We start from the raw sequence: 27,751 nt of genomic DNA, 5'->3' as shown, positions 1-27,751 counted from the left end.
ATTGTTTGGTCCCCTCTCCCTGATTGCAATGACCATAGAGTTGAAATTTCTTAAATATCGCATCTTTGAACGGGAATCAGAGAAACTATACCTGGTACGGGGATCGTGTGATACGCGCAAGAGATAAATGAGGGTAACGATAAAGATTGTAATGGCAATCACTGCTATCAAGCGTGTAGTATGGAGCAGTGAGTGGCACGAGCAAATGAAGGGAGTGAAAGATAAGGTGGGTAACAAGGTTCTTTACTATCCTTTAATAGAAGAGAGTAAGGAGACGTATTCTGCGAAAATTAGAGAAGGGATAACTCACTGGCTTCTCAAATGTCAAGTATCTTATTCATTTACAAATGTTTGCGAGAGGTTCGTTTGGCCTAATTACCTCAGATAGGACCAAAACCGGTGAAGGCCCACCCCTTCACCAGCTCTTGGTCCCCAATTTGAACCCGGATGAACCATTCCGATCAATCTTAGCCTGAACATTTGATTTGCAGATCCACCTGAAGAAAATCCTCGTTCTGAATAATAGAAGCTCGCCTAATGTACCAGATTGTTCATAATGAAACAACGAAAGCCTTGTTGACGGGGTCAGCTTGATCCATGAAGAAGTTGGTCTGCTAGGCACAAACTCAAGAATCTAAATTCATGGAATGAAGGGAGCTTGTTGTTGTTGATAGACAGGTGTAGCTGCTGCACCACTATCTGTCAATGTCACTTGAACCTGCAAAAGAGAATCATAAGAGCTTGTGAAGGAGAATAACCCATTTTAACAATTTTCATGACATGGACTGCACAAGGATCACAAAGTTTAGAAAATTATCACATAGAAAGGTTTGTAGAATCCTTGGAGAGACTTAAATGGGTGGCAATGATAATCGTTTATATGTATTTGTACATGTTCAGGAATAGAGAGGGCATATTAAGAAGATAAAGACTTGATATATTTCAACGCACCATATTCTGATAGTAGCTGATACATTAGAGAATCAATTACACGGTCTAGCCTCTTTGCCAGGCCTGATACAACCCTGGTCAAGGAATCTAGTTCCTCAGCGCAAGGCAGCACCTCTCAAGAGAGAGAGAGAGAGAGAGAGAGAGAGAGAGGCAGAGAGAAACTAGGCTGAAGAGGTCGGAAACAAAAGAAACATAGGAGAAACAAATTGTATTGGAGTCAAAACGTTACTCTCCCTTGAATGCCTTTTAATTTATAGAAAAAAGTTAGGGTTTACAACAATGTTATAAAACTTGACCAAGGTGGCCTAGTCTTGCTGACCAGGGTCAACTAGTTGATACATTGTTGATTTTACATGATATCATAAACTTGTAAAAATTTTGAAAAAAAAAAAATGGAGAGGAGGCAAGCCTCCCATCTCCCAAGTCACTCTGTGGGAGGGAGGGTGGGGGCCAATCTCCTCCTAACTGAGAAATCCAAAGGGCCAGGGTGTTTCCCTAGCCACTGAGAATTAGAGGGGAGGGCCCCCTCCCCTGTTGGAGTCGCATAGGGAGCAAGGGTTTCTGAACTATCAGACCCAATGAGAAGACCGTGTCCAATTGAATGCAGTTCAACTGACCAGCCCAATACTGCTCTGAAAAGTTTTCCCCCAAGATCTCTCCATATTTTGTCACAGATATCCCCAGAACATGCTAAACCTAACCCATTTTCAGCTGCCAACTGCTAAGGGGATGTCAACCATAGAATTATAACCGTAATTATATTTAAAATGATGAAACTACTCTTACCAAGCACAACAACCTAAAATGCCTGCGAAAAGCACCAAAAATTACACAAAAAATTATATCAAGGGCCCATAATGAGAGGGAAACAACAGATAATTTTTAATAGGACATAGTCATGTATCATTCATTGACATGTCCATGACATGAGATGTACATGCACGCTTATTGGAGCCTAGAGCAATTAACTGAAGCACAGAAAGGAAATTCATTCATCACCAATCAGCCACTGGTTCTTACCTGGGTTTGAGCTCCAACAGCCTGCTGACTGTATTCTTGTCTGTACTGAGTGCTTGTGTGATATTGTAAGGGAAGAGCTTGCTGCGCCCAGAACAACCATATCAGTGGGATAATTCACCAATCTACTTCTATCTTATTAAACTCTATGAGTAAATATGATTGCTAACTCACACCAAGTCATTAAAGTTAAAAAATAGAGACAACAATTCTACCTGAGAATTATAATTGTTCCATGTTGGAACATGAGAGAGAGTCATCTGATGTTGTTTGGGTTGCATCTGCTGCTGTTGTTGAGCAATTAGCGGGTGTTGTTGATGTTGCTGTTGTTGTATCATTTGCTGCTGCTGCATCAGAGACATCTGTGGTGGTTGCTGTTGTTGTTGTTGCTGCTGCTGCTGAGTCATCAGTAGTTGTTGTTGTTGTTGCTGCTGCAGTAGAAGTAGCTGTTGCTGCTGAAGAAGTAGCTGCTGTTGCTGTTGATAATACTGCCACAGCTGAGGGTCATATCCTTGGTTACTGTGCATCTGTGTAAACTGCTCTTTATGTTGCACAGGATACTGACAAGCTGGAGCTTGAACCTGAGCAACAGGTAGGCCACTTGGTTGGGATTGAGGTGCAATTGTTACAGGTTGTGACGCATCTTGGGAAGGCCAGGCATACGCTCCACCTGGATAAGCCTGAGCAGGACCCACAGGATATAGGTTCTGCATTTGGTGAATTTGCTGTGTGTGTGGATCTTGCCAAGTCTGCGGTTGTTGATAAGGATAGCTGTTGGGTATAACCTTTTGGGATTGCACTTCAGCTTGAGAAAAATGTTGCCTTGGAGAGGCTTGCCATTGATGTTGTGGATGTTGCACAGAAGCTTGAGCGTACTCCTGGGATTCTTGCTTCCCAGGAGGTTGTGCAAGGAAACTCACTTGATGCCAGTTGTCCCTGTCGGTAGAATCATGTGGCATCACACTACCTGAGGAACTTATTTGGTGTTGACGCACTGGGGATCTTTTTGAAAGACTGAGATCCCGTGCTGGAGAAGAATCAGAATTTGATTGAGCTGGACTTTGTGAGGGCATATCAGGGTGCATGCACATTAAATTAGACACAACATCCGTATCCTTAGTCCAATTTGCATTTAATGCAGGGGCCGCCTCCAGATTTCTGGAGTCATGAGCAGCATCACAGATAGATTGGGGACTTTTATCTTCTGGGGAATCTATCGAGAGAGTTTCCAGAGGGGGTGGCCTCACTGGATCCGGAGGCCCACTATCTTCCTGTCTTAGATTTTCATTCAGTAAGATTTCTCTTGAAGATTGCAAAGTTTGGGAGTCAGTACTATATTTGTGGATCGCATCACTAATGGTCACACTTTCCTCAGCCACATCTAATTTAGGGACTCCGTGTTCAACTATTTTGAGCCCTACCTGATTCAATCTCTCATTTGAGCCATTATTGCTTACATTTGATGGCATTTGACTAGTTACATCCTGGAGGGACTCAGGATGAGTAGTATTCTGCTGATTCAAATCATGGCAACTGGGGCCTCTATTATCAAGATCAACTCCTTTACATGGTATACTGACCTCAGCTTTGTCTATGGAATCACTACCTGAAGCATTTGATGGCATTTCACAAGTTACATCCTGGTGGCACTCAGGATGAGTAGTGTTCTGCTGATTCAAATCATGGAGACTGGGGCCTCTTTTATCATGTTCAAGCTGAATGGCATTATATGGTATACTGACCTCAGCTTTGTCTATGGAATCACTCCCTGAAACATTCTTACAGAAAGAAGCAGGCCTCAGTAAATAGGGGAATAGCTTTTGGTGACGAACCCAAGCCTCCTTGATCTCATGAATGGTCCCATGAAGGTCCGCAAGCTGATTAAAGCATGGATCTATAAGCAGCATATGCAAGGTTCAACTATTCTCTATTCCAAACATGTACAGAAAAGAAGATTAAGGCTCACAAATTACCCTACCTCTAAAAATAAGCTTGATATCTGCTCCCGATCCTCAGCACTTAAGTGTTCAGATACAGTTGATCCTGGAGATGTTGCTTGTGCTACTATGGAGTCTACCACATCTTTCTTTCTAGACCTCCCATGCAGTTTCTCAAAATGAATTAATTCCTGGCAGTAGCAGTTGCCAGTCAAGAATTCACAGATGAGGAAAAAAACATTAAGAGACCAACAAAAATCACATTACAACAACACAGCTATCTCTTTGGAAAAGTTGCATAAATGAGATTAGCCAATGAACTACATTCTTTTCGTCACAATACTTTTTAACTCTAGTTCTTGTAGGAGGTTCTAGTTCAAAATAGCTTATATCATCTGGTAACACTCCGAAGCATATATCAGAAGTAATTTAAATACAGAGTATAGTTTCTACTGCATATATACTTCTCCAGTTGACAGACAGCTACTTAAACTAGATGCAGTTAAACTTTCCCATCAAGGAAAACACCCAAAACAGGCAATGGTCATGGTACCTCAAGAAGTAGTTTACTGTGAGGTAAATACTGAAGACCACTGATTAAAATGTCTCTTGCGGAATCCACATCACCTGTCACCTACAAGAGACTAAGGTATTAGAAAATAATGTTTAATATATATATATATATATATATATATATATACAAGTAGATTGTTGGAAGGTATACTTAGGTTTATTTAGTTGACTTTGTTTCTAGGAAAGTCATTTCATGTAAAAAAGTAGTTTCCTAGAGTTTCTGGGCTGCAAGAACATGTATGTAATTTTAATTATTGTTTAAGTTATGAGTAGAATCTGTAAAAACTAATCTCTCTCATTTTTTTTATTCCTGCAAATTTCAACATAGATTCTTTACTAGAGAAATACAACTAAAAATCACAAATTTTGGAATTTGGATCAATATATTCAACTCCGTATAGTGCTTCAATGTACAGTGCTAAAGCTTTAACAAATCCTGGGCATGTTTGAGAGAAGCCAAATAGTGCACCAGCAAACAGCACATTGCAATAGTTGACAGTAGACTAACATAAAATAGACAAAGACCCAAAGAAAGCAAGGAAATGATAGGCAAAAACGAAGGAGGGGAATTCATGTAATTGTAACCGATTAGGATAAGTACTGAAATGATGATTTTTGGTCTGGTCAAAGTCCAAATGTTAGGTAATTAGCAATATGCCAAAACCTTAGTTAATGGAGCATAAAAAGCTATGCTGTTAACCATTTCCATACGAAGGATATGTGTGAGTAATATGTTTGAAAGAAGCCAAATAATGCACTGGCAAGTAGCACATTAGCAATAGTAGACAGTAGACTAACATAAAATAGACAAAGACCCAAAGAACGCAATGCAATGATAGGCAAAAACAGAGGGGGGTTCATGTAATTGTAACCAATTAGGATAAGGTCTGAAATGATGGTTTTTAGTTTGGTCAAATTCCAAATGTTAGGTAACTAGCAATATGCCAAAAACTACTCAGCTATTAGAGAATAAAAGCTATGTTATTAACCATTTCCATATGACGGATATGTGTGGGTAATATGTTTGAGAGAAGCCAATAGTTGCACTAGTATAATGGCATAGATAGAGTCAATTCATTAACGTGAGATAGAGGAATCCAAAAACATAGATGAAAGTCATGAAGACAGCAAACTGTTGAAATACAGACGCAGGTACTTTGGTCATTTGACATTGTCATATAGGTGTCAAATTCTTCCAGCATGATAGTTTAAATTTCGTATACTTGTATTTCAAATTTCATTTAAATTTGACATGTATAGAGAGAGTTATAGAGATTATTGTAATTAGGGGCATTTATGTCTTTTCAACTTAAATCACTTTAGTGATATATCTAAGAGGATCAGTCTCAATTCCCGAGATTGATCAAAGCAGCTTACTCCCTGCTGCTTTCTCTATTCTCTTTCCTCTCTTCATTTTCTACCCTCTTCTCTCTTATTTTCTCTTAATATTGCATATTTACCATGGTACCAGAGCAGTAATGTCCTTGTTCAGTGCAGGATGCTATAGCTTCGCCTTAGTGGAAATATGCTATGGAAGAGGAGATGGATGATTTGGTAACAAGAGGCACATGGAGTCTCTGTGGCATACCTTTTGGGGTAGCTGTTGTGGGGTGTCGCTTGATCTACACCATTAAATACAATGCAAATAGAACTATTGAGAGGTATAAGGCGAGATTGGTAGCCAAGGGTGAAACATTTTCTTTTATTGGTCGCCTTACTTCTGTTCATATTTTGATCTCATTGGCAGTCAATCAAGGGAGGCCATTAATTAAGTCAGATGTGAAGAATGTGTTTCTATACGGTGACTTGAAGGTAGAGGTGTACATGAAGCAACCTTCGGGGTATGTTGCTCAGGGCGAGACAACCAAAGTATGTTGGTTGAAGAACGCCATTTATGGGCTTAAACAAAGTCCTAGAGTGTGGTGTGAAAAATTTAGTAGTGGTGATGAGATTTGGTTTGTATAAAAGTGACTGTGATCACTCTGTGTTTTTAGTGAAGAGGAAGGGAGACATTGTCATTATAGTTATGTACGTTTATGACATTATCTTATCTAGAAGTGACCCCGAAGGAATTGAGGAAGTGAAAAAACGCAGCCACACATTTTCAAACAAAAGATCTGGGACAGTTAAAATATTGCCTTGGCATTGAAATGGCATGGAGTAAGAAGGGAGTCATTTTGTCTATGGGGAAATATATTCTAGACATGTTGAGTGAGTACGGAATGTTGGGAGCTAAGCCAATGGAGACTCCCATACCCATAGATAAGACAGGGTACAAATTCTTAGTAAAAAAATTGATCTATGCTACAATAACTAGGCCAGATATATCCTTTCTAGTGGGAGTTGTGAGTCAGTTTATGGAGAATATGAATTTAGTACATTTAGAAGTTGCTCAGAGAATTTTAAAGTATTTGAAAGGTGCTCTTAGAAAAGAGCTAATGTATACTCAAAATGAAAAGGTTGACGTATTCGGATACTTTGAAGAAGATTATGTTGGCTGAAAAATGGATAGGAAATCTACCACTAGTTATTGTTGCTTTGTTGGAGGTAACCTAGTTAGTTGGAAAAACAAGAAACAAATTGTAGTGAAAAGATCTAGTGTCGAAGCCAAACACAGGGCAATATTCTCACAGTAAGTGAACTTATGTGGGTTAGGTCTGTCCTCGTTGAACTTGGTTTCTTTGTTCCAGAACCTATGGTTATAAAGTGTGATAGTTAGGTTGTCATATTCATGGCGAATAACCCAATGTTCATGAAAGAATGAAACACATTGAGGTAGATTATCATTCTATTAGAGATGTTGTTATCTAAAAGAAAGTGGTCACTCCATGTGTGAAGTCTTCAGAGCAACTCGAAGACATGTTTACTAAACCTCTTGGAAAATGAGAAAACTTTGGATTCTGCAACAAGCTAAGATTTTTTGATATCTATATTCTAGCTTGAGGGAGAGTGTTGAAATACAGACAGGGGTATTTTGGTCATTTGATATTGTCACATAGGTGTCATATTCTTCCAGCATAATAGTTTACATTTCATATACTTATATTTCAAATTTGATATGTATAGAGAAAGTTATAGGGATTATTGTAATCAGGGGCATTTGTGTCCTTCAACTTAAATCACTTAAGTGATTTTTTATTTTTTTTTGGAAAAGATGTATATATAAACAAGAAAATACAGAAATTACAAAGAGGGGAGCATCTCCCTGACAACCAGGGATTGTAATCACTTAAGTGATATTTTTAATAGGATCGGTCTCGATTATCAAGACTGATCAATGCAGCCTTCTCCCTGCTGCTTTCTCTATTTTCTCTTCTCTCTTCAATTTTTCCTCTCTTCTCTTTTATTTTCTCTTAATACTGCATATTTAGCACAAACATTTGCTAGATGCAGAATGAAGGAGAAGGATCTATATCAATGTAACCTATCAGGGTAAGGTGTGGCTAAAAGTCCAAATGCTCCTTTTCATAATTATTCTTTCCTTGTTGGTTTCTCTGTTTCAATCTTTAAGATTTTATTTTCCCTTGTCTATTTTTGTTCATATAATCTCTCCTCTTATTCACCCATTGGTTAAACTGTAAGGTCACTTTCTTATTTAAGGATTAAGCCTTTTCCATGAATCAAATAATTATGAACTTATTTGGATTAAGCCTTTGGTGAATAATTGGGTGCAGTTACTTCCCCCAGATGTCATGAGATCAAATTCTTAGTTTTTTCTATTTTTAGTTGGAACTCTATCATCTCTATTCTGAAACTCAAACCACTCTTTTTTCGTGTATTTAATCCAAGCCTAGTTGATACTCTTCTCAGTCTGAATTTTATTTGGGAAATGAATTCCCTTGTTCTTTAATACAACTAAATCCTTCATCTGATTTCCGTGGTTTGCTCTCTTTCATTCTAGGCTTTCCTTGGAGATCCTCTCAAAACCTACATAAGTTCGTTTTGAGACATCTATTCACATATCTCCTGTCTGACTCTTTTAGATACTGATTTTTGTCGTTACTTGCTGCTCAAAGTCACCTTTTATATTTTCAGTTTATTTCAAACATCTACTTTCCTTTTCCTACTTATCATTATTAGTTGCTCGAAGTCACCTTTTTATATTTGCGCTTATTTCAAACATCAACCTTATTTTTCTGCCTTTGTTAGGTCCTACAAGGATAAACTTAGAGAGAGGGAGTGAATAAGTTTATCAAAAACTAATGGCTAATTTTCACGCAAACTTCAAATTTAACTATTTACACACACTAAGCATGCAATTCAACAATCAACCACAAAACTCAGGTATTTTTATAGTGGTTCACAACCTGACACTGTCTCGGATTGCTAATCCACTCCCAAGGTTTGCACCATATTCATTGTATTTATAGGTCAAACAACATCTATAGCAGCAGACCTCAGAGGTCCAATTACAGCACCTGCCCCACACTTGGGACTTATAGCCAGTATTTAGTAGGTACAGGAACCTAGACCCTCAAAAGGGATTTTCAGTAGTAGTTACCAATCAAGAAGAAGAAGAAGAAGAAGAAGAAGACATCGACATCTAAAGCAGCAAATCTCAGACAGTAGGAAGGTGTAAAAAGACAGCGGAAAGTTTCAATTTATAGGATGATTTATGCCATCAAGAAAATTATATGTCAAAAGAAAGATATGTGAATCTATTTCTAACTCAACAAACCGTTTCTCAATCCGATTTTTCTAGAGAAAGATATCAACATCAAAAGAAGGAAAGGTCATGCTGAAAGCCTACTGCAAACAAAAAAACATGATTTTTAGGCTTGATTTTTTCTTTTCTTTTTTCCTTCTTTGCATCTATCGCTAGTTTTCTTCAGTATTGGCCTTTGTTGGCTTTAATGTTCTCAATTTGATTCTTTTTTTGTTGCAACCTGTGTTGATGTGTGTTCCTTAATTTCTAGTAGTTCCTTATTGGTTAGAAAACTTAATAACATCCAAAGTTTCTGCTACATGGTCAGTGACATGTCTTTTATTTCCTGTCCTATGTGGTGCTGTTAATGCATGGGTCATTGTGATGTTTGTTATTTGCCTTTTTTTTTGTTTTTTTGAAATAGTGCTGAGCTATATTAAAAGGCTCAAATGAGCAAGATTGTTGGCTATCGTTGAGTGTTGGTTCTATGGCATTGACATTTTTGTTGTTTCGTGACGGTAAACCGCACAATATCCTTAGTATTTCTGCTCCTTTTCTGGTTTCATAAAAGCAGATTCTGTCCTTATCTGGCAGAAACTACAGACTTTCTAAAGCAGAATAGAAACCTACCTAATTCTGATAATGTGTTCCAGCCTAACACTTCCAAGAGCAATCAAGATTTTTTCTGTCAAGAAATTTGTAGGAGAATTTTCTTTTGGCTCAATGAGCTATTTGGTGTCAATTTGTCTCTTTAGTCCAGCATAATCAAAGTTTTGTTTCTCTTTGACCTCAGTGCTAAGTTTGTTCTCTCTTTGTCTATACATGCGGGAGGGTGAATGGCTCAAGCAAGGATGTGTTTCGTGGAAGAGGTAACATCTGAATTATGTTCAAGGGTAGGCTGTGAAACATCTAGTAGTACTTCTGCATTTTTTTTTTTTTTTTCACTTCGGAGTAAGGTCATAAATCCACTACCTGGCAGAGCAGGAGTGTGCACAAATCCAACTTGAGTTGAGTCGAGTTAGGTTGTTTTGCATCCTTATAAGTGGGTGAATGTGGTGTTACCCATAAAAGTGGATAGGCTGGTGTCTCTTAACGCTTCTTTGACCTAGGGATGTTGGTGTTTGGAGGCTTGCGAGTGGCTAGGAGTGATGTTTCTTCTCTCATATATGTTATTGGCAAGTTGGGTCTCTCGATTTCATGGATTCCTAACTTGAGGGGGTAAAGTAGAAGGAGAAGTACAAAGGAATGAGTTATTTGGAAGAGCCTACAATGAAGTGTTCCAAGAGGTGGTGAAGTCTTGATCAGATTTGGGGACCAAATTCAAGTTTTTTCAAAACAACAAAGTAAGAGGGAGAATCGAAGATGCAGATTTTGAGAACTCGCCTAGTGTAAGCTGAAGTGGAAGATCAAGTTGAAGATGAAAATCTGAGAGCTCATTGCTTCATTGAAGACGTTGAAAAATTATAGAAAATTTTATGATTTTTTATTTTGATATGCTATGTTAAGCTGAAGTAAGAAATGTTAAGTTGTGGAGCCTAATTAACGCCCTACATTTTTTAAGGTTGCCCTAATTTTCTCTTTATAATTGAGGGGCGCTGTTATTAGGATTTAATCATCTTAATACAAGGAGTGTCTTGAGTTGCAGTCCAAGAGGTTAGAGAGAAACATTTGTAAGTATGTGATTTCTCTTGTAAACTATTTCATCTTCATAGTAGATTATTGCAGCGGCGGAAGACAGGACGTAGTCTCACCTTGAGACAAACATGTATAAATCTTGTTGTGCTTTTCCGTGCTTGTTTTTTCCCTTCCCTACATTTATTATTATTGCTCTCGTTAGTTTGGAATTAGGGCATTTAATTCCTAACAAGAAATTCCAACTTGAAGAGGGGGGTATTAGAAGATGTAATTTCTATTTACTTAAGTTTCTAGGAAAGTATTTCCTTCTCTCTCCTCCCACCTTTCCTCTCTTTTTCTTGTAAAATCATGTAATTTCACAACTTTCTTCCCCTTTAATCATCTAGTTTAGGATTTTACAAGCTCTTATCTTATTCTTTTTTTTTTTTAAATTGACTCTTATCATCTTCTTAATTCTGTTTAGCCTATTAAATCGTTTTAACTACTGTCGGCATGATTTGAATATTTCTTCTTGTCATTTACTTTAGCTTCAGGGGGAAAACAAAAAAAATTATAACAAAATGGCAACCAGAATCTAAAGTGGAGATGAATGAATGAAAAAGATCAATATCAAGCAGAAATTTGAAGGCAGGTTTTTCTGTTCATTCAAAAGAAGTTTGTGGGTAAAGATATCTCCGCAGCAACACCAATGTGCCAAAATCTTCACTGAATCTCTATGATGAGGTTCTCTCATATCTACTTCTTCCAAGTTCAGACTCTTATGTCCAATACTATCCACAGCTTGTGGGGAACGTTTTAGAAATAAAGAGAGAATTGCAATGGACAAGAATAATAGTTCAACCAAAAGTTTGTTTGTTTTTTTGTTTGAGAAATTGTATATTTAGAAAGCGCTCTTGGACACCAGTTAGTAGATAGAAGTTAATCTCAAGAACATATCTTATAGAAGTTAATCTCTAGTTTCTTAATTCAATTTAGTAGCATTTTTACAAGCTCAAGTATATAGGTTATAGGAGCCCTATTTATTCTCTTACTAAGAGTGTCTTACTGCTCCATTTTGAACTCAAGAATTGGTTATAAGAAGAGATTGGCTGGTCATACAGAAACCAACTTGACAAGTTGAGATTCTCATAATTCTAGCTGTTATTATCCTTCCTTCATGTACATCCACCACCTCCATTTTCATTCTTGAGGATAATGATGATGATGACTAGAGTCCTGCAAACTAAATGAGGTTGCTCAATAAAGTTTGAGGTAATATCCTCTCTTCTTTTTCCTTTTCCAAGTGAGAATTTAATGAAGGGGGAGAGCGCCCACGAGGATAAAAACCCAATGGCCAAGAAACGGAAGAACTGACAGTAGAAAGTATCACCAACAATAAGGGGTTGTAAGTGAGTGTTGTCTCTAGCCAATCAAGCAGCTTTGAAGTCAGCCAATGAAGGAACTGTTCTCATGAAATTCGGATCATGTTTGGATTGAATCACAAGTACACAAGGTGGATCAGAATAGGAAATTTTGTCAGAATATCTCAATCGTACCTTTTTACAAATGGTTTGTGTAGGATTTTTGGGTTGAGCCCGGTTCAATCCCAAGATGACAAGTCACTTAGGAAGCCTATTGCTCAACCTTATAACCCATAAACGTTTCTTCTCATTTTTCAATGAGGGATTTTTTCCCCTCATCAGTTTGAATACGGCACTACTTTAAAAGCTTCTTTTAAACAATGTAACATGACTTTTATTTCCTTGAAGTAACTGGAGGTTAAGATGAACGGGAGAACGTACAAGGAGGCAAAAGTTGCATGAACTATTAGTTATATATATATATATATATATGGGAGAAACACTTGCAGATGTCCTTATTAACCTCAGAAAATCCGGCCAATCTCCAAATGGTATTAATTATTTCTGTAATAGCGCTATGTTAAGAACATACAAACAACCATTATAAGAAATCACCAATAAAAAGCCATATGACAAAAAGAAACAACAGACAAACTTTAACAGTGAAATAAGTCTATCGTTGCAGTTGGCAGAAGGAAATCAGTTAACAGAATACTGTCTACTATTACCATGTATGTAAATTGAAAGAAGTGCACGAAAAGAACAGAGGCAGTCTGCGAATTCTGCATCTCTTTTGCCAACTCAAGTGCTTTCTTGTATATTACTAAAGCTGCTTGAACATTGCCCTGAAAACAAAGAACATGAATAAAAATCCCTCAATTGAGGTTGACCCAGAAGTTCAACCAAAATTAGCAACCAAGAGTCAACTCAGAATCAATGTAGAGTCAGAACCCCTCCCAAGATCTTAACAGCAATGCTTCTGTCACATTGTTTGTATCCTCACAAGCTCACCATAGCATTGATATGAAAAATTGTAAAGTTTCAAAGAGAGCAGAATCAACTAATATGTAACCGAAAAGAGAAAACAACGCAATTGTGAATAAAATAGGAATTTCTTAGGTTTATCAAATTCTACTCCATTTTTTAAATAAATCTCTCCTCCAATTTTATTAACTCACTTAGTGTAAGAAGCTGAAAGTACAATAATGCCCTTGGGCATATAAAAAAACAAGATGAAGTTATCTAGCTATAATATCCATATATTCCAGTATTTTAACAGCTCACCAACATTAATGCTGTATCTCTGTATGAAGATTACAATATACAGACATTTTTTCAAGTGTAGACTCAACTTATCAGAAGCCCAACCAATATTTTTGTGGACACAGTTAACCGTATCTAACTTTTATTTTTATTGTTTTTATAATGACATAGCTAACTACATCATGGATCACACATACCACCGAGTCAAATTAGCTAGGCAGTCTGGTACCTACAGAGTGAGAACCAGGTCTCCATTGTGCCCAACTATGGAGCAAAGTGGCAAAAAAATTTTTTTTTTTTTGAAAGAAGATGTCTAAGCTATTAAAAGAGTAAGGATTACAAAACCTAACTAAACAGGCCTTCCTCCACAAAAAAAAATATTGGAGTGAAAGTGGTGAAGTTAAAAGGAACATTTTAAATGCAAGTTGCAAGTCAAATGTGTGAACATTTTAAATAAAGTTGCAATTCAAATGTGTGGTCAAACGAGGGCAAGTACCAATGATGTCCTAATTGACGAAACTGTATGTCTGGTCACAAGTATTAAGGACAGACGGGAGGCCCCTTTAGTTTGTAAATTTCTTCTCTGTTAATATATTATCACTTTTATAATAAAAAAAAGTATTAAGGAAAGCAAATATACTCCTTAAAAAGTTTAAAGAGTTGTTGTCAAAAATAAAGTATCAAGAGTCTGAAACCATCAAATAATGCAGTTTTTAGTCCAATTAAGCTTCTTCAACCAGAATCATCTTCACTGAATTTCTTTTTGTAATTTCAAAGAATTTTGGAAAACAAGTCAAACATAATTTTGCGAGATTATTTATTTATTTATTTATTTGTTGAACAAGATGACAAATTTTATTGAGAAAGAGGAAGGAATGCAAGAAATGGTGATAGAACAAGAGAAAGAACGAGAAACTGTACAAAAGATCGAATTGAAAGAAGGAAAAATAAAAAACAAAACTGAAATACAACACCCAGGAGTAGTATGGACTAGGCATGCTTCAGAGTGTATGAGGTCCCAGTAACAAGGTGTGATTGAAAGTCTCCATCAAAAGCAAGAGTGTCAGGCAGCTTAAGTGGCTTCACCAGGAGTATGCATCCAAGAGATGTTGAGATGTGATGCAATCTCCATCACCTCATTACCAAAGCAATGTAGTCTCCACAGGGAAATTGATATACCAGCAATCCTAGTTCTGCCCTTGACTACAATTGGCCCAACGAAACAACCATGGTACAGCTTCAATCCCTGAATGGCACCCCCACAATCTATTGGCCCAGGGTTTCCACGAGAGTTGCCATCAAATTGAGTTTTAGTTGAGAGGAATTGTCAATCATTCATGAGTGGTGATACATCGGGAACTGGAGACAGCTGCAAGTTGTCACCAATTGTTCCTGATGACAGCATTAGGAAAGTGGCTAAGTCAAGAAGCTTACTAGCCCAAAAAATGGAGAAATGAATAGATACCTCAATTACTCTGCCAGCTTGTGTGAGCACCTTCAAAAGTTTCGGAGTATTTTTCTTCCAGACTGCCCACATAGCAGCAAGGAGGGAGAGATGCCAGAGAGTCTTCCTGAATTTGGTAGCTGCCAACTAAGTAGATGTCTGAATGCTTCTGGGAGGGAGTCGAAAGGTAATAATTGAGGCTAAATTTGCAAGGACAGCAACCTAGATGGTGAAACTGGAAGGGCAATGAAGAAAGAGATTCTCAGTTGTTTCAACAGCAGAACCACAAAGCTTACAAGAGTTTCTTTCCACTAGATAGCTCTGAAGGATAAGGTTGTCGAGGATAAGAATCTTCCACTTGGGAACACTTGAAAGAACATGGGTAATTTAGGGGGGGTGGATGTTTTCCATGCAAAGGCACCAGTGGGAGAGTCTGCTTGTGTGACAAGATGAGGGAGTAGCAAGAAGATACAATATAGATTCCAGCTGACATTTTGGTCCAGATTAACTGATCATCACCCTTACCACTTATGTAGTACTGAAACAGAATATTGAGGAGTCGGGCATTCGGCAGAGATTAAGATTCCAACTAATTGAACCCATGAAAGAGGTGACAAGCTGAGAACTGGTAAAGTTTAGTTGTGGGCAAGACAAGATATGCTCAGGAGAGATTCTGCCAAGGAGAATAGTCAATTATTCATGAAGCAATGTAAATGTTTTATTAAAGAAAGGCTTAAGTTTTCAGATTGTTTTCCAGACGCTGGTTGCAAATCTAGGGGTGGTGTCTGAACGGAGAATCATCAAACTGGTATTGATATTTCTCCACACTGTGGTTTCTTGATTCATTTTATGCCAAGACATCCCAAATGTTTGTGGAGGCAGACCTCCCAAATGACTTATTGATGAACAAAAGCTCCTTCCCAAAGATAATGCACTCAATCTTAGAGGCAACTGAGGTTGGGTAAGGGACGAGAGGTAGTAATAAGGGAGGCCAGCTAAGGCACTTCATTAGATTTGTATGGCCAGCAAGGTTGATTAGCAAAGGAATAAAGGAAGGCCTTCCAGTGCAAAGAGCCAACAGAGCATCCCATCCTAGAGTATGGGCCATCAGATCAAGGGAGTCTGCAGGGACATGAATTCCAATAAGAGCTACTTTGCCCAGTTAACCCATTGTCCAGAGATGAATTCATAGATGAAGGGGAATCTCTCGCTCATGTTTGAGTACAACAGGGAAGAAGACTCGTTGTAGACAGTCCTGAAATGGAGAGAGAGAGAGAAGAAAAGGAGAAGAGAAGAAGAAGAGAAAGAGAAAAGGAAGAAAAAGTGCGTTCTGCATCACTTAACTTTCCTCGCCATTTTGTCTCTGAAAGTTTGTGTCAGCCATGGTGGTTTGCTGTCTTCTTTCTGGTTTGGCCTCTATCTTCTCTAAATTGCTTAAACTTCTGCCTTTCTTTATATTTTTGATTCCGTAGTGACACTTTTCAGAGGTTGAAACTTGTTCTCATAGTTTTTATCAGAGGCACTTGCTATTATATGTTTCTGACATTTTTTAATGTTTTTAGAAGGTCTTCTTCTCAGCTTCAAAGGCTCCTAGTCTTTGGAAGTTATTTGCCACCTGGTTTAATTGATCAACACTGAGAATAGAGGTTTCATCTTTCTTTCATATTTTGATCTTTAAGTTATTATTTTAGCAATTGATTTCTGGAATTTAGTTTCAGAAAATCGACTTCCAGGAATCTTTTTTTTTCAAAATTAAATTCAAATTGCAAGATATCCACATCAGAAAATTAATTTTCCAGAAAATAACCTTCGGAGAACTGTTTTCAAGAAAATTGTTTCCAGAACCTTTTTTAAATGTTCTTCTGATTCAGAAAATGCCCAAGAATTTTCGAAAAATATCTCAAAAACTTCCAAAATTCCATAAATATCTCAGAATTTTCTCATTTAAAAATATCAGAATTTTTAATTTTTCACAAAATTCTAAAAAATAGAAAATTCTCACAAAATTTTGGAAAAATAACATAAATTATCTAAGAATACTAGAAATTGTTTAAGGTTTCTCCTTTATTTCTTCCATCATTTTATTTTATTCTTTCACAACGGCCAACAAGACCACTTTGTCCTTGGCTAAAATCAAATGGTGATATCCTAAGATTGCTTTCAATTCCATCTCAAAAAAAAAAAAAAAAAAGTGTGACTGGTTGAGGACTCTGTATTTTCCAGTGAGATCAAACAAGTGTTCCATTTTGGAACTCCATATTGTTTTGTTCTAAATTCAAAACCGCTTTTATTCTCATGTCCAATCGTTTTTATTACTTTGTTTGGCCAATCCCTTATATTGAGTATTTTTGTCTTTATCATTGGGCCCATGGAGAGTTTCTCTTGTGTTTGACAAGTTATAAGTAGGATGAAACTATGCACGTAATGCCTGATCTAAGTTTTGTCCACTTAGTGATTGTTATCACTATTTTGTATTTGAAATCTACTGTCTTTGTTGATTTCAGGTTTTACTGTGTTACCCATCTTTATCTGCCCCCCTTTTCTTCTCTAGTTTGTTGTGCCCTCAAGTTAGGGTTGTGAAAGTAATTCATCTTTATTATTTGGTCTTCAGCCTATTGGATCTTTCAATCTGCCATATGTTCTATACAATTAGACTTCTTGAGATGGTGTTGCTATTCAGAGGGAGAAAGAAATTAAATGTTGAAAGCAATTTAAAGCTTCCTATTATGGTTCATTTATATTTTCAGATTCAAGCTGGGACTTCATGTTACGAACTCCCCAACTTGAGGGGGAATTATGCTAAACGGTCTAGGACATTGACAAAGAATATCTGAACACTGACAACCTCAAGCAGTCATACACAACCAAGATTTGTGTGAAGAATTTTTGTAAAACAATGTCTAGGACAAAGTCAACTCTACTGCATGTTTGATCTTGGAATCATCTAAAAGTCATCCATTTGCAGCAAGCTGATCATCTAACTGTGGAAATTAGGCAGCTATGATCTACATGTACCAGCTCAAGGGGGAGGTGAAAGTATATTGCATAATATAAAAGGGAAATCTCTTGCCAGTGTGTGGGGTACAACAGGGAAGAAGACTCCTAGGAGTCCTAATTTTTTTCTCTATTAGAGTTTTGTTCGATATAGAAAACTTGTAATATGGAACTACACAGAGTGTGAGAAGTAGAACATACTATCGTCAACCATCCTTTTTCTCCTCTTTCTCTTAGGTTCCTATTTCTACTATGTTCTGCATCCTGACAAACATGTGTGATTTAGCCAAGGAATTCCTCATAGAAGCAAATGTATCATTAGCAAATTATAGGAGGGGAATTTGGAGAGGGAAGTTTAGGTTAGGGTGAGCACTGAACCACCTATGCTTTGAACAAAGGAGAAGATAGCATTAAGCATCTTCCAGAGATTTTGAAGAGATGAGGTTACAGATATCTTTGGAGCTAGATACAAATCCTTCGCAGAGCAATTGAATGGGAGAGAGGAGTTGGGAGAGACAGCTGCTGATCCAGCTTTGCCATTTGGGCCAGAATCCCATCAGGTGCATTGCATGATCAGTAGGTTCTAGTGGGCCAAATATGCTTTATATATTTTTATATGCATTCACAATAGCTTCAACTTTCCCTTGCTTGTCTCTGAAGAGACCCAATAGCTTTACTGGCATTCTTAGACATTTGATCTAAAACATTGAAATCCACAACGTTACTGAATGATTTACTATTCTAAAGCCAGGTTCTACAAAAATTGGATAGAAACAACTATTGCCATGTAGTTAAGGGACCAACTGGTGTTACATTGCACGCACAAATAGACCACAGAGAACTGCTCAAGGTCATTTCATACAATTTCAGATGTGCATGCGTACTTATATTATGTAGTCAACACTGGTATAGGCAACTGGCAATTTACCAACCCAGCACACAGACTCAGCAGTTCAAGTCTTCAAATGAAACCAACCCATTGATACTCTTAGCAGTTACTATGAGAGGAAAAGTAGAAACAAAAATCAAGACTGATGATTACCAGTCGTCTTTCCATGTTAGCATGTCTTTTAACATTTTCAATGAACTCAGAAGCTTTGTCTGAACTACATCTTTGAAATGCAGCACGAGCACCAAAGATATCTCCAATTCGCTCCTTATACCTTGCACAGAAGAGATGTATCTCTGGAACTGTCTGTTACCATTTGTTTTTGTAGCAAGATAAGCATCAGTAAGGTTGTCAGTAGACAATGAAAATCGAAACAGCATATTTCAAATGTTTAATGTAAGATATTTTCCTCTAGAAAAATCAATATTTTGATAAACACTACCTTAACAAAAGTTTGTGTTGCTCGAGCAAGTGCAAGGTTTGCCAGTTCTCTTCCACCTTTTTCTTCCATCAGTTCCACATAACGTATCCAAAACTCAGGATAGCTAGCGCAGGGTATTAAACATCTCTCATAAAGTTTTACAGTCTGTGGATGGAAGAAGACAGGCACTTCAGATATTAACACTGCACACAACGAGTTCACCTAAAGATAACAATAATGGGATCCATGTAAACTCATATAAAGAAGAAAAACTAAAATATACCCAATCAAAGTCTCCCAGTGTCTCAACAAAGTCAAGATACTGATGCCAATTCTGAAGCTGACTGTCATCAAGAAGTTTGACATGGAAATAAGGTCTCCGTATACAAATCTCAAAGCAAGAGATTTTTGCATTCAAGTGACTCGAACTCTCATAGAAATATTCACCAATGCGTAAGTATTTCTTCAATGTTTTTTTCCAGAGTGAGCCAACAGGTAGATCCATTAGGTCCTTGATGACCTTTAGAACATCCGGGTCTTGATAGGCCATATGTATTTTGGTATCCCCATCAGGTAATGCCTCAGGAAGTAACTCTGACGAACTACTATCAATAAATTGTACCTCTTCTTCCCAAGCAAGAACCAATTTTTTGAAACTGAGAAATTTACGAGCACAATTTCATCAGCAGTTATGATGCAAATTTTGTGCACATTACTTTAAGTTGGCTGATACAACCCGAAAAGAAAAAAAGAAGCTCAGGGCTTCTGAGGGTAAGATATATTTATACCTTTCATAATAGCTGCCTAATTTTTTTGTCGGAAATCTCAGGATTCTGATGTAAATGTAAGCTACACGAGCCCATTCCTTCCGAGAGTACTCAAATTCAAGATATCTATCCCATAGTAGATAGCACAGATAATCTTTCCCCACAAATGTCAACCCTCTTTCAAATAACCTGCCAGATAGTTGCACATATGCATTTATTACATGCTTGAGAACAAGAAACAGATAACCCCAACTTGTCAAAGGTTTTCAGTTAAATAAAAAAGAAGACTTTGATACATACTTTGTCATCAAGCTGTTAAGCATGTAGTTAGCATACCGTCACAGACCCTCATAGGTTATGCGAGCTACACTATTATGTACTGCTAGTACACTATCAGGATTATTATTTAATCCATGATATTTTTTTTTGAAATGATTTAATCCATGATATTATTTGTACGTTATATTAGAGCTTGCATTGTTGAAAAGGAAGTGGATAATCGGACAAAGGATTAACACCAACCAGTCTTGTGCTCTTTGATAGGAAGGAACTAAATATAATTCTAGATGAGACAAAGAAAAAACCTGAGGAGAAAAGCTGCCATGCAGATGACTAAAAAAGCAAAGGTGATGAACATGAAAGTTAAGCTTTATGGAAACAGGCACTGAACTGAGTATTCACATCTTTGGCATTGCAAATGCAATGGTTGAACACCTGAAAAGGGTATATGAATAGGCCAATGCTATATAGTAGTTCCAATTGTTAACAGAAACCACATTTATTGCATCGAAGAAAGGCAATGGATTTGGGCATACCTAAAGATCTCACTCAAGTCCAATATTTATTTTTGAAAATGATGGGATGCTTTTATGAACACAAGTCCAATATTTTCTGAGGAAAATGAAGTTCGGGAAACCATGTTCCTTTGAAATACACCTAGAGACTGAAATTTGTCAAAGAGCATCTGAGGGTCAGAATTTCCAGCAAGGTAGAGCACTGCTTATTGACATTTCTCCAATTCAGGGATATCATTCAGCAGTTAAACACTCTCACACATTTATTGGCTGATCTGGGACTCAACTCAGATAGTTACCTCTAGTGCCTTCACTAGTTATGATTTTTCAGGTAAAGGTTCCAGTCCATCTAGTTCAATGATCTCTACTTGTTTGTATAGTGACTGACGTGGGTCCAATCTATGACTGACTAGTGTAAACAGCATATCCATAATGTTAGACCACATAAGAGTCCACAATGTGTCATCACTGCAAGCTGTGATGAATATGTTACTTTTGGAATAGGGTCAACCCCTCTTTTTTAGTTCACATCTTCTTTTACATTAGATAGTGTTATTCATGTTCCTCACTGATGCAAAACATATGAAAGCCAATTTTAATGGGAAAACATACTCCAGGAAAGGGAAGTAAAACATCATAAGCCTTACTTTTTAGATCTGCATACTTTAGAAAAGTCTGTAACTGGGAAGTAAAACGATGAGGAAGTGAACACTAAGCTACTATCCTCTTTCAAGTAGGCAGATGTCTTTTTCTTTTTTCTCTTAAGGACATATCAGGGAAAGCTTGTGGTTAGTAGGTTTTATTTTTTTGTAGCAGTTGTTTGTCTTGAGGATGTCTAAATTAATTAAGGTTATTGACCATTAGTTCTTTTCTTTTTTTGTTTGAAAAGGATTCATTCTTTTCTTCTGAGTTGCTAGAATTCTTCCTATAGCTAGTTTAGAAAGTACCAGTTGAACTTAAATTAGTATTATTTTTTTAGAAAGGCAATTAGTACTTCAATTCTAAGAAAGTTTTGAGTTGGTATGTTACTTGAGCAAGCAAGTATTTCCAGCAGAGCCAAGAACAAAATATAAGATAGAGAAAGAAGATCTCCTATTAGAACAAGCAATTGAAGGGAAACTCTTTGCTTGGCTAAGGAGTCAACAAACCTAGGAATATGATTCCCAATATAATAAAAGAGACTAAATATGTCTACAATTTCATGATAAGATTTCCAATGGCACCAAGGGGGTCTGATCTAGAGGAGCACCAGCTGAGACAACTTTGGAGTCACCTTCAATCTGCAACTTACCATTCAAGTGGTTCCAGAAGGAGAGCTTGATTTTTTGTTGTGGAGTCTGAAATGCCTAACGATCCTGAGTAGGAAACTAGGATAATACCTTCATTGTTTCTAATTGGACCTCCTATACCATCTCGACCTAGGTTGCCAAGGGTGCACCTGTAAAAATTTAGCTTCAGGAATCCATTCGAGGGTGGAAAGATGGACATATGACCCTCCAATTCTCTCAAACAGGGATGCCCCTCAGGTCAGCAAACTCTTTTCTAATGTGAATCCCAAGTAGTGATCAGCCCAAATATCCGAAGAGTGACTTCTGCAACCATGGAGAATTTGCAGTTGAACCTAAAAACATTTCTTTTGATCCACAAGCCCAATGGATGTGGGTTAGGCAAGTTGAGAGAAGGGCTTTTCCCATGCCAATAAGGTGCATGCTCTTACCCATTTGGCTGAGCATGGAAATGTTACTTTGGATGCATATGCGGAGCCCGATCTTACAAAGGAAACTCGTTCAAACTTGCCACAAAAAGGGGCAGTGAAGCAGCAAATGGTCTATGCTCTCTTTTTCAATTCCATGTATGGGGCATTGGATTGGATTTCCCTTTTTTCGAAGGATATGTACATTAAGGATTCCGTTTAGCAAGGTGCTCCATATTTACAATTGATTTTGGGTGTGTGTGTTGAAGGGGGGGTGCGCTGGCACGGGCACACTGTTAGATTATGTAACTTACATAGATTTCTTAGAAAGTGTTTTTTCATAGAATCTTATTTCCAATAGTATAAAGAGAGCAGGGACATTGGTGTCATTTATCATTGTTCTATGTTATAAATAGAAGAGAAAAGGGAACCCCAAAATATCCCCTTCTAGAATTTCAACGTGAATAAATTCTTTTCCATCTCTTTCTTCTCCAAAGTTGCCTCTTTTTTTCATAGCAAGTTCATAATTTTGAACATAGTACCACAGCAATGATTCTAAGATGGAGAAGGAGAAGATGATGGAAAAGAAGGGGAAGACGAAGAAGAAGAAAAGAAAAGTTTTCTTTCTCATTAATGTCGGTGTTTGGTAGATATCATCCACTTGTTTGTTGGAGTATGAGATTTGTTGTCTAGCTAAGAGTGATGTTTCATCTCTCATATATGTTATTGGCAAGTTGGGTCTCTTAGTATCATAGATCCCCAGCTTGAGGGGAGAAGTAGATAGAGAAGTACAGAGAGAAATTATTTTGAAGAGCCCACGATGAAGAGTTCCATGAGTGATTTTTTTATTAAAATTTGATGACCAGAGTCGAGTTTTTTTAAGACATCCAAGAAAGGAGGAGATGAAAGATGAAGAACTTGTGTCAAGTTGAGGTAGAACGAACTAAAGTTGAAGAGTTGTGAGCCGTTGGAAGTCTCAAGAGGGGATTTTTTTTCTTCCCCCTTTATTTATTTTTATTGATATGCAATTTAACAAGTTGAAGTTATAAACTCCAACTTGAGGGGGAGTGTTAGAAGAAGTAACATGTGTTTACATAGCTTTCTATGAAAGTGTTTTCCTATAGAATCTCATTTCCAAGGGTATAAAAGGAGTAGGGGCACTAGTGTCTTTTATCATTGTTTTATGTTATAAATAGATGAAAAGAGGAAAACCTAAAATATCTCCTTCCAGAATTTCAACATGATTTAATTCTTTTTCAGCTCTTTCTTCTTCCAAGATGCCTCTTTTCTTCATTGCAAGGTCATAAATTTTCACACAGACAACTTCCAACCGATTGTTGTGCTATGGGGAATTGGGCTGCTCCAGCATTTGAGGCGATTATACACTGATGAGACTATAAATTTTCACACCATCATCATATGTCCAGATTAACCTATCCTCCATATGAGGTCAAATTTTGATTTGTCTACCTAAGAGCTTCCTCATTGTTTAAACCTTGTCTAAGTCAGAGATTACAATTTCCACATGACCTCTAGGAATCAGCCACTATGACAGTTTGATTGGTCACGAGCAACAATATTGAATAGGAATCCTCTAATGGGCTATCCTCTAACCATGAATCATTCCAGAATTCCACTTTTTGCCCATTCCCCATATAATGTCTAACTGATATTGCAAATTTAGAGAGGAGTGGGTACAAGGATCTCCATCAGGGGGAAAGTCTTCTTCTCGTTCCACCTTCTATCCACCAATAGGAGTTCCAATTCATTCTTGGCTACCATCTGCTTCCACATGTTGCTAGTGATGTGTTAAGTCTCCAAATCTATTTAAGTAATAGAGCATGATTCATCTCCTTAGTACTCCTTTTGCCCAGCCCCTGTAGTTGGCTTGCAAACGTCCTTCCAGCAGACTAGGCGGTATTTGAACCCACCTTCGGTGCCACACCATATAAATTTCTTCTTCAAGCTTTCAAGCTTTTGTTGACAAGTGTAAGACAAGGCAAGGTAAGACAAAAAGGACATTTTGTAGTTTGGAGCACCCTCAATACTAGAAATGAGAAGAACTAATCCCTGCATAAAAACTGCCCTTTCTAGGTGGATAGTTTGCACTCAATTTTGTCAATGACCGGAGCCATATAGATTCTTATCTGACCTGCTGTCAAACATAGGAAACCCCAAGTATGTTGGGGGCAAGGTAGACACCGCACAACCCAAATGACTGGCCAGAGTGTTAAGAGTGTGGTCCTCAAGGTGGAATCTCATCAATATAATCTTTCCCCAATGAATTTTCTGCCCTAAACCATCTCAAATAGGCTGAGGAAAGCTTTCATCTTGCTAATTTGATCCATTACTCCTGTGCAGAAACAAATGATTTCATATGCAAAGTAGAGAGCTGGATATCATATTTGTGCTCCTCAGCAACTGATTTAATCCATCCTGCCCCCTTTGCTCCGTAGATCATATGTGGCACATATTCAACTATTAAATCGAATGGCAAAGGGAAAATAGGCTGCCTTGTCTTGTCCCTCGTGTCCCTTTTACATATCCACATACAGTTCCATTAAGAAGGAGTGAGTAGGAGGCTGCCTAGGATGTCATCCAGAAGTTGTCAATTTACTCTGTCAAAGGCTTCTGAAAGTCGAGTTTCAAGATAACCCGAGGTTTCCCAAATCTTCTGAAGTAATCTATGAGCTCATGAGTAGCCATCGCAGAGTCGCACTTTGACCTTTGTGAATTACTAAGGAGAGGATGGCCTTTAGTCTTATGCCCTAACAACCTAGCTATGATCTTGTAGAGGCTGGAAATTACACTAATCGGTCTGAAATTCTTGGGGAGCTAGACTTCCATTTTGTATTTTTTTTTTTTTTTTTTTTGGTAGTGGGGGTGGGGGTGGAACAAGGTAATGGCCATCATTTAATGATATTCAGCAACTCATCCCAAAAACTGGAGCAGTCCCTATTTAGTCAGCCCATATACTCCAGCCAGGCACCAACTATTGTGTGAACCACGATCTAGAAGTTTTAATCCAATTGTGAACATCCAAACTCAGCATCTAGCACCTCAACGGGATTGGAGTCCCAGAGGGGCGAGAATACCACTGGAGTGACCTATAGCATTGATAGCCTTCCACTTCATGTTTGCACAATTCCAAATTTCCTTTGCATTGGGCTCTTGCATATTTTGAGTTTTTGTCTCTTGGAGAATGATCATAAACGATTTGCTAGAAGCTAAAAGGGTTCAGATAGTTGTTTTTTTCTAGTGGGACCCTACTCCTCTCACATTCTAAGAGGTCTTGTTTCTTCTTCCCTTTTAGCTTTTCTGCTCCTTTTGAATAGTAATAACATAATTCAAGTTCATTTAAAAAAAAAAATAACATAATTCAAGTTCACGTCTAAACAGTCCACAAGAAAATGGAGTTGTTGCTGAAATGAAGCACAAATACATTCTCTTTTGGATAAATATATAATCCAAGACTTTGTTGTCAATGCAAAGGCAAATCATATATCCAGGATCCTTTTAACGCTTGTTCAATATTTTTAAAAGGAAAAAAAAAAAAAAAGGAGGGATTAAGGTAAATATTCACTTTTAATCTTAATCCAATTGTCAATCAACAATATATACATCCACCTTAACTAGATATGGCATTTTTAGGGCTTTTTATACCCCAGAGAGCACATATTGTCGAAATTTCTGCTGCTATTAGTCAAGCAAAACACCATTGCAAATGAATGACTAGGCAAAACCCCAAAATTATATTTTGGAAGATATTCACCTTACACCAGACTTCTCTAATCTGCTGATGACTGTTCATTGTCAATTTTTTAAAAGGCTCAGACAGGCGCTACATAAATAATAAAGTTCTTGATATACATTTTTTTTTTGTTTTGGAAATGATGCTGAATTTTATTAAATCAAAAGCTCAGAAGAACAAGATTACTAAGTTCTTGATATACATTACTATGAGCTTTATGAAAGTTCTAGACTAGAGAGTTGTACTGTCAATCGGATCTTTTCTATGTGGACAAAGAATATGTGGTATCAGGTTACAGAAGTTCCCCATCTGAACATTGAGTACGTCTCCCCTCAATGCAGGGATTTCACTTTCTTTTACTGAATGCTGAGCATTGCTCTCAGCAGCTGCCAGAATAGGATGGCTATGATACTCCAATCACCCTTCCTCTTCATCCAATAATCGCCACACATGAAGGAGCCAATCAACTTTATAGATACCTAAGCATCTGAATTGCAAATTATGACATCCATAATTCCCATTTTTAGGCTGTGACTGTTTTAACTATTTTCCAATCAAGAAGCCCCTTTCGCTAACCTTCACCTTTGCTAATGAAGATACACGAGTATATTATTCTTTTCCAAAAAAACAGAAGGATAGAAAGGTAATGTGGCCATTTGTTGCATGTATACTAGCTACTTATAAAGTAATTTTTTGTAATAACAGAAATAACAAAGCTTCTTTCTTCTAACGAATTACCTCCGAACATCAACCGGGTCTTCGAATGCTAATATACCAAAGCTACTGTAACTGGCCCAGAGACCAACCGAATAGGTGGCTGATTGCACCCCTCGTTCGTAAACTTCAACAGCCTCTTCGACGGAGCTCAATCGTGCTGTGTGCTCCGCATACTTCTTCCAATAACCATAGCACAAGGGGAACTCGAACAAGAAAGAATCATAGACAGAAGATATCCTCTGAATGTCATTCTGCAGTGATTAAAAAAAAAAAAAAAAGTGTTCATTCAATCACTACGACAAAAGGAAGGAAACATGTAAGGGTTGCGAAAACTAACGGGTAAATAAACCATGTATAAGGAAACAATTTATGAAAGACAATATGCTGCCGAACCGGTCTAGTAAATGAGATTACATTGGTAACATCACCTACCTGTGATGTTTTCTCGATTTCTGCAATAAGAGCTGTCCAAGCGCCAAAGTTTCTTGAGTCCTCAGTAACTAACGCATGGAGTCTGGACTCCTCATCAGAAGCAGCTGCGTGGAGCAGAGGCGGCGACGGCTCGCACGCAACCATTGGATCTCTGTGGAGCACGGCGAGACTCACTCCGGAATGAAAAGAAATAGCGATAGTTGAATGCACGGCGGGACTCACTCCGGTGGTCCAGTTCTTTGCTGACTGGGGCTCGCGAAGACGATGCAATTCAATTCCCGTCGAGACAGACGAATCCCCACATTTGTGTGTTCAGTTTCGAATGCCAACACTGAAGTTTTTAAAAATGTAGCACTATATACTGACTTAGTATTGTTAGAGACAAATATAACATTTTGATTACTAAAAACCTAATTGGTAAATAGCCAGTGACATAGAACTAGTTCATATCCAGCAGCGCTAAATTCATATTTAGTAGCGTTGGAATC

The 27,751-nt window shown here is 37.6% G+C and overlaps 1 protein-coding gene across 1 annotated transcript; it reads right to left on the bottom strand.

Moving 5' to 3' along the window:
- Positions 1–228: 228 nt before the first annotated feature.
- Positions 229–27,746, bottom strand: LOC137963600 (pre-mRNA-processing factor 39-2). Its single transcript, XM_068810738.1, has 12 exons — positions 27,264–27,746; positions 26,853–27,082; positions 19,898–20,065; positions 19,393–19,765; positions 19,131–19,274; positions 18,842–18,994; positions 12,827–12,943; positions 4,459–4,539; positions 3,947–4,096; positions 2,184–3,845; positions 1,972–2,052; positions 229–718 (listed from the first exon to the last, which is right to left on the bottom strand). Exons 1-12 carry the CDS (start codon positions 27,405–27,407, stop codon positions 641–643), a joined length of 3,381 nt encoding a protein of 1,126 aa, XP_068666839.1. The 5' UTR covers positions 27,408–27,746; the 3' UTR covers positions 229–640.
- Between the last annotated feature and the right edge of the window lie 5 nt (positions 27,747–27,751).

Source organism: Aristolochia californica, unplaced genomic scaffold (assembly GCF_029961685.1).
Source record: "Aristolochia californica isolate CCGP_79_NKW_82.1479 unplaced genomic scaffold, dmAriCali1.0.hap1 SCAF_4, whole genome shotgun sequence".
In the NCBI taxonomy this organism is placed as follows: domain Eukaryota; kingdom Viridiplantae; phylum Streptophyta; class Magnoliopsida; order Piperales; family Aristolochiaceae; genus Aristolochia; species Aristolochia californica.
The sequence above is the reverse complement of the archived record's forward strand: the minus strand, read 5'-3'. Positions and strand labels throughout refer to the sequence as shown.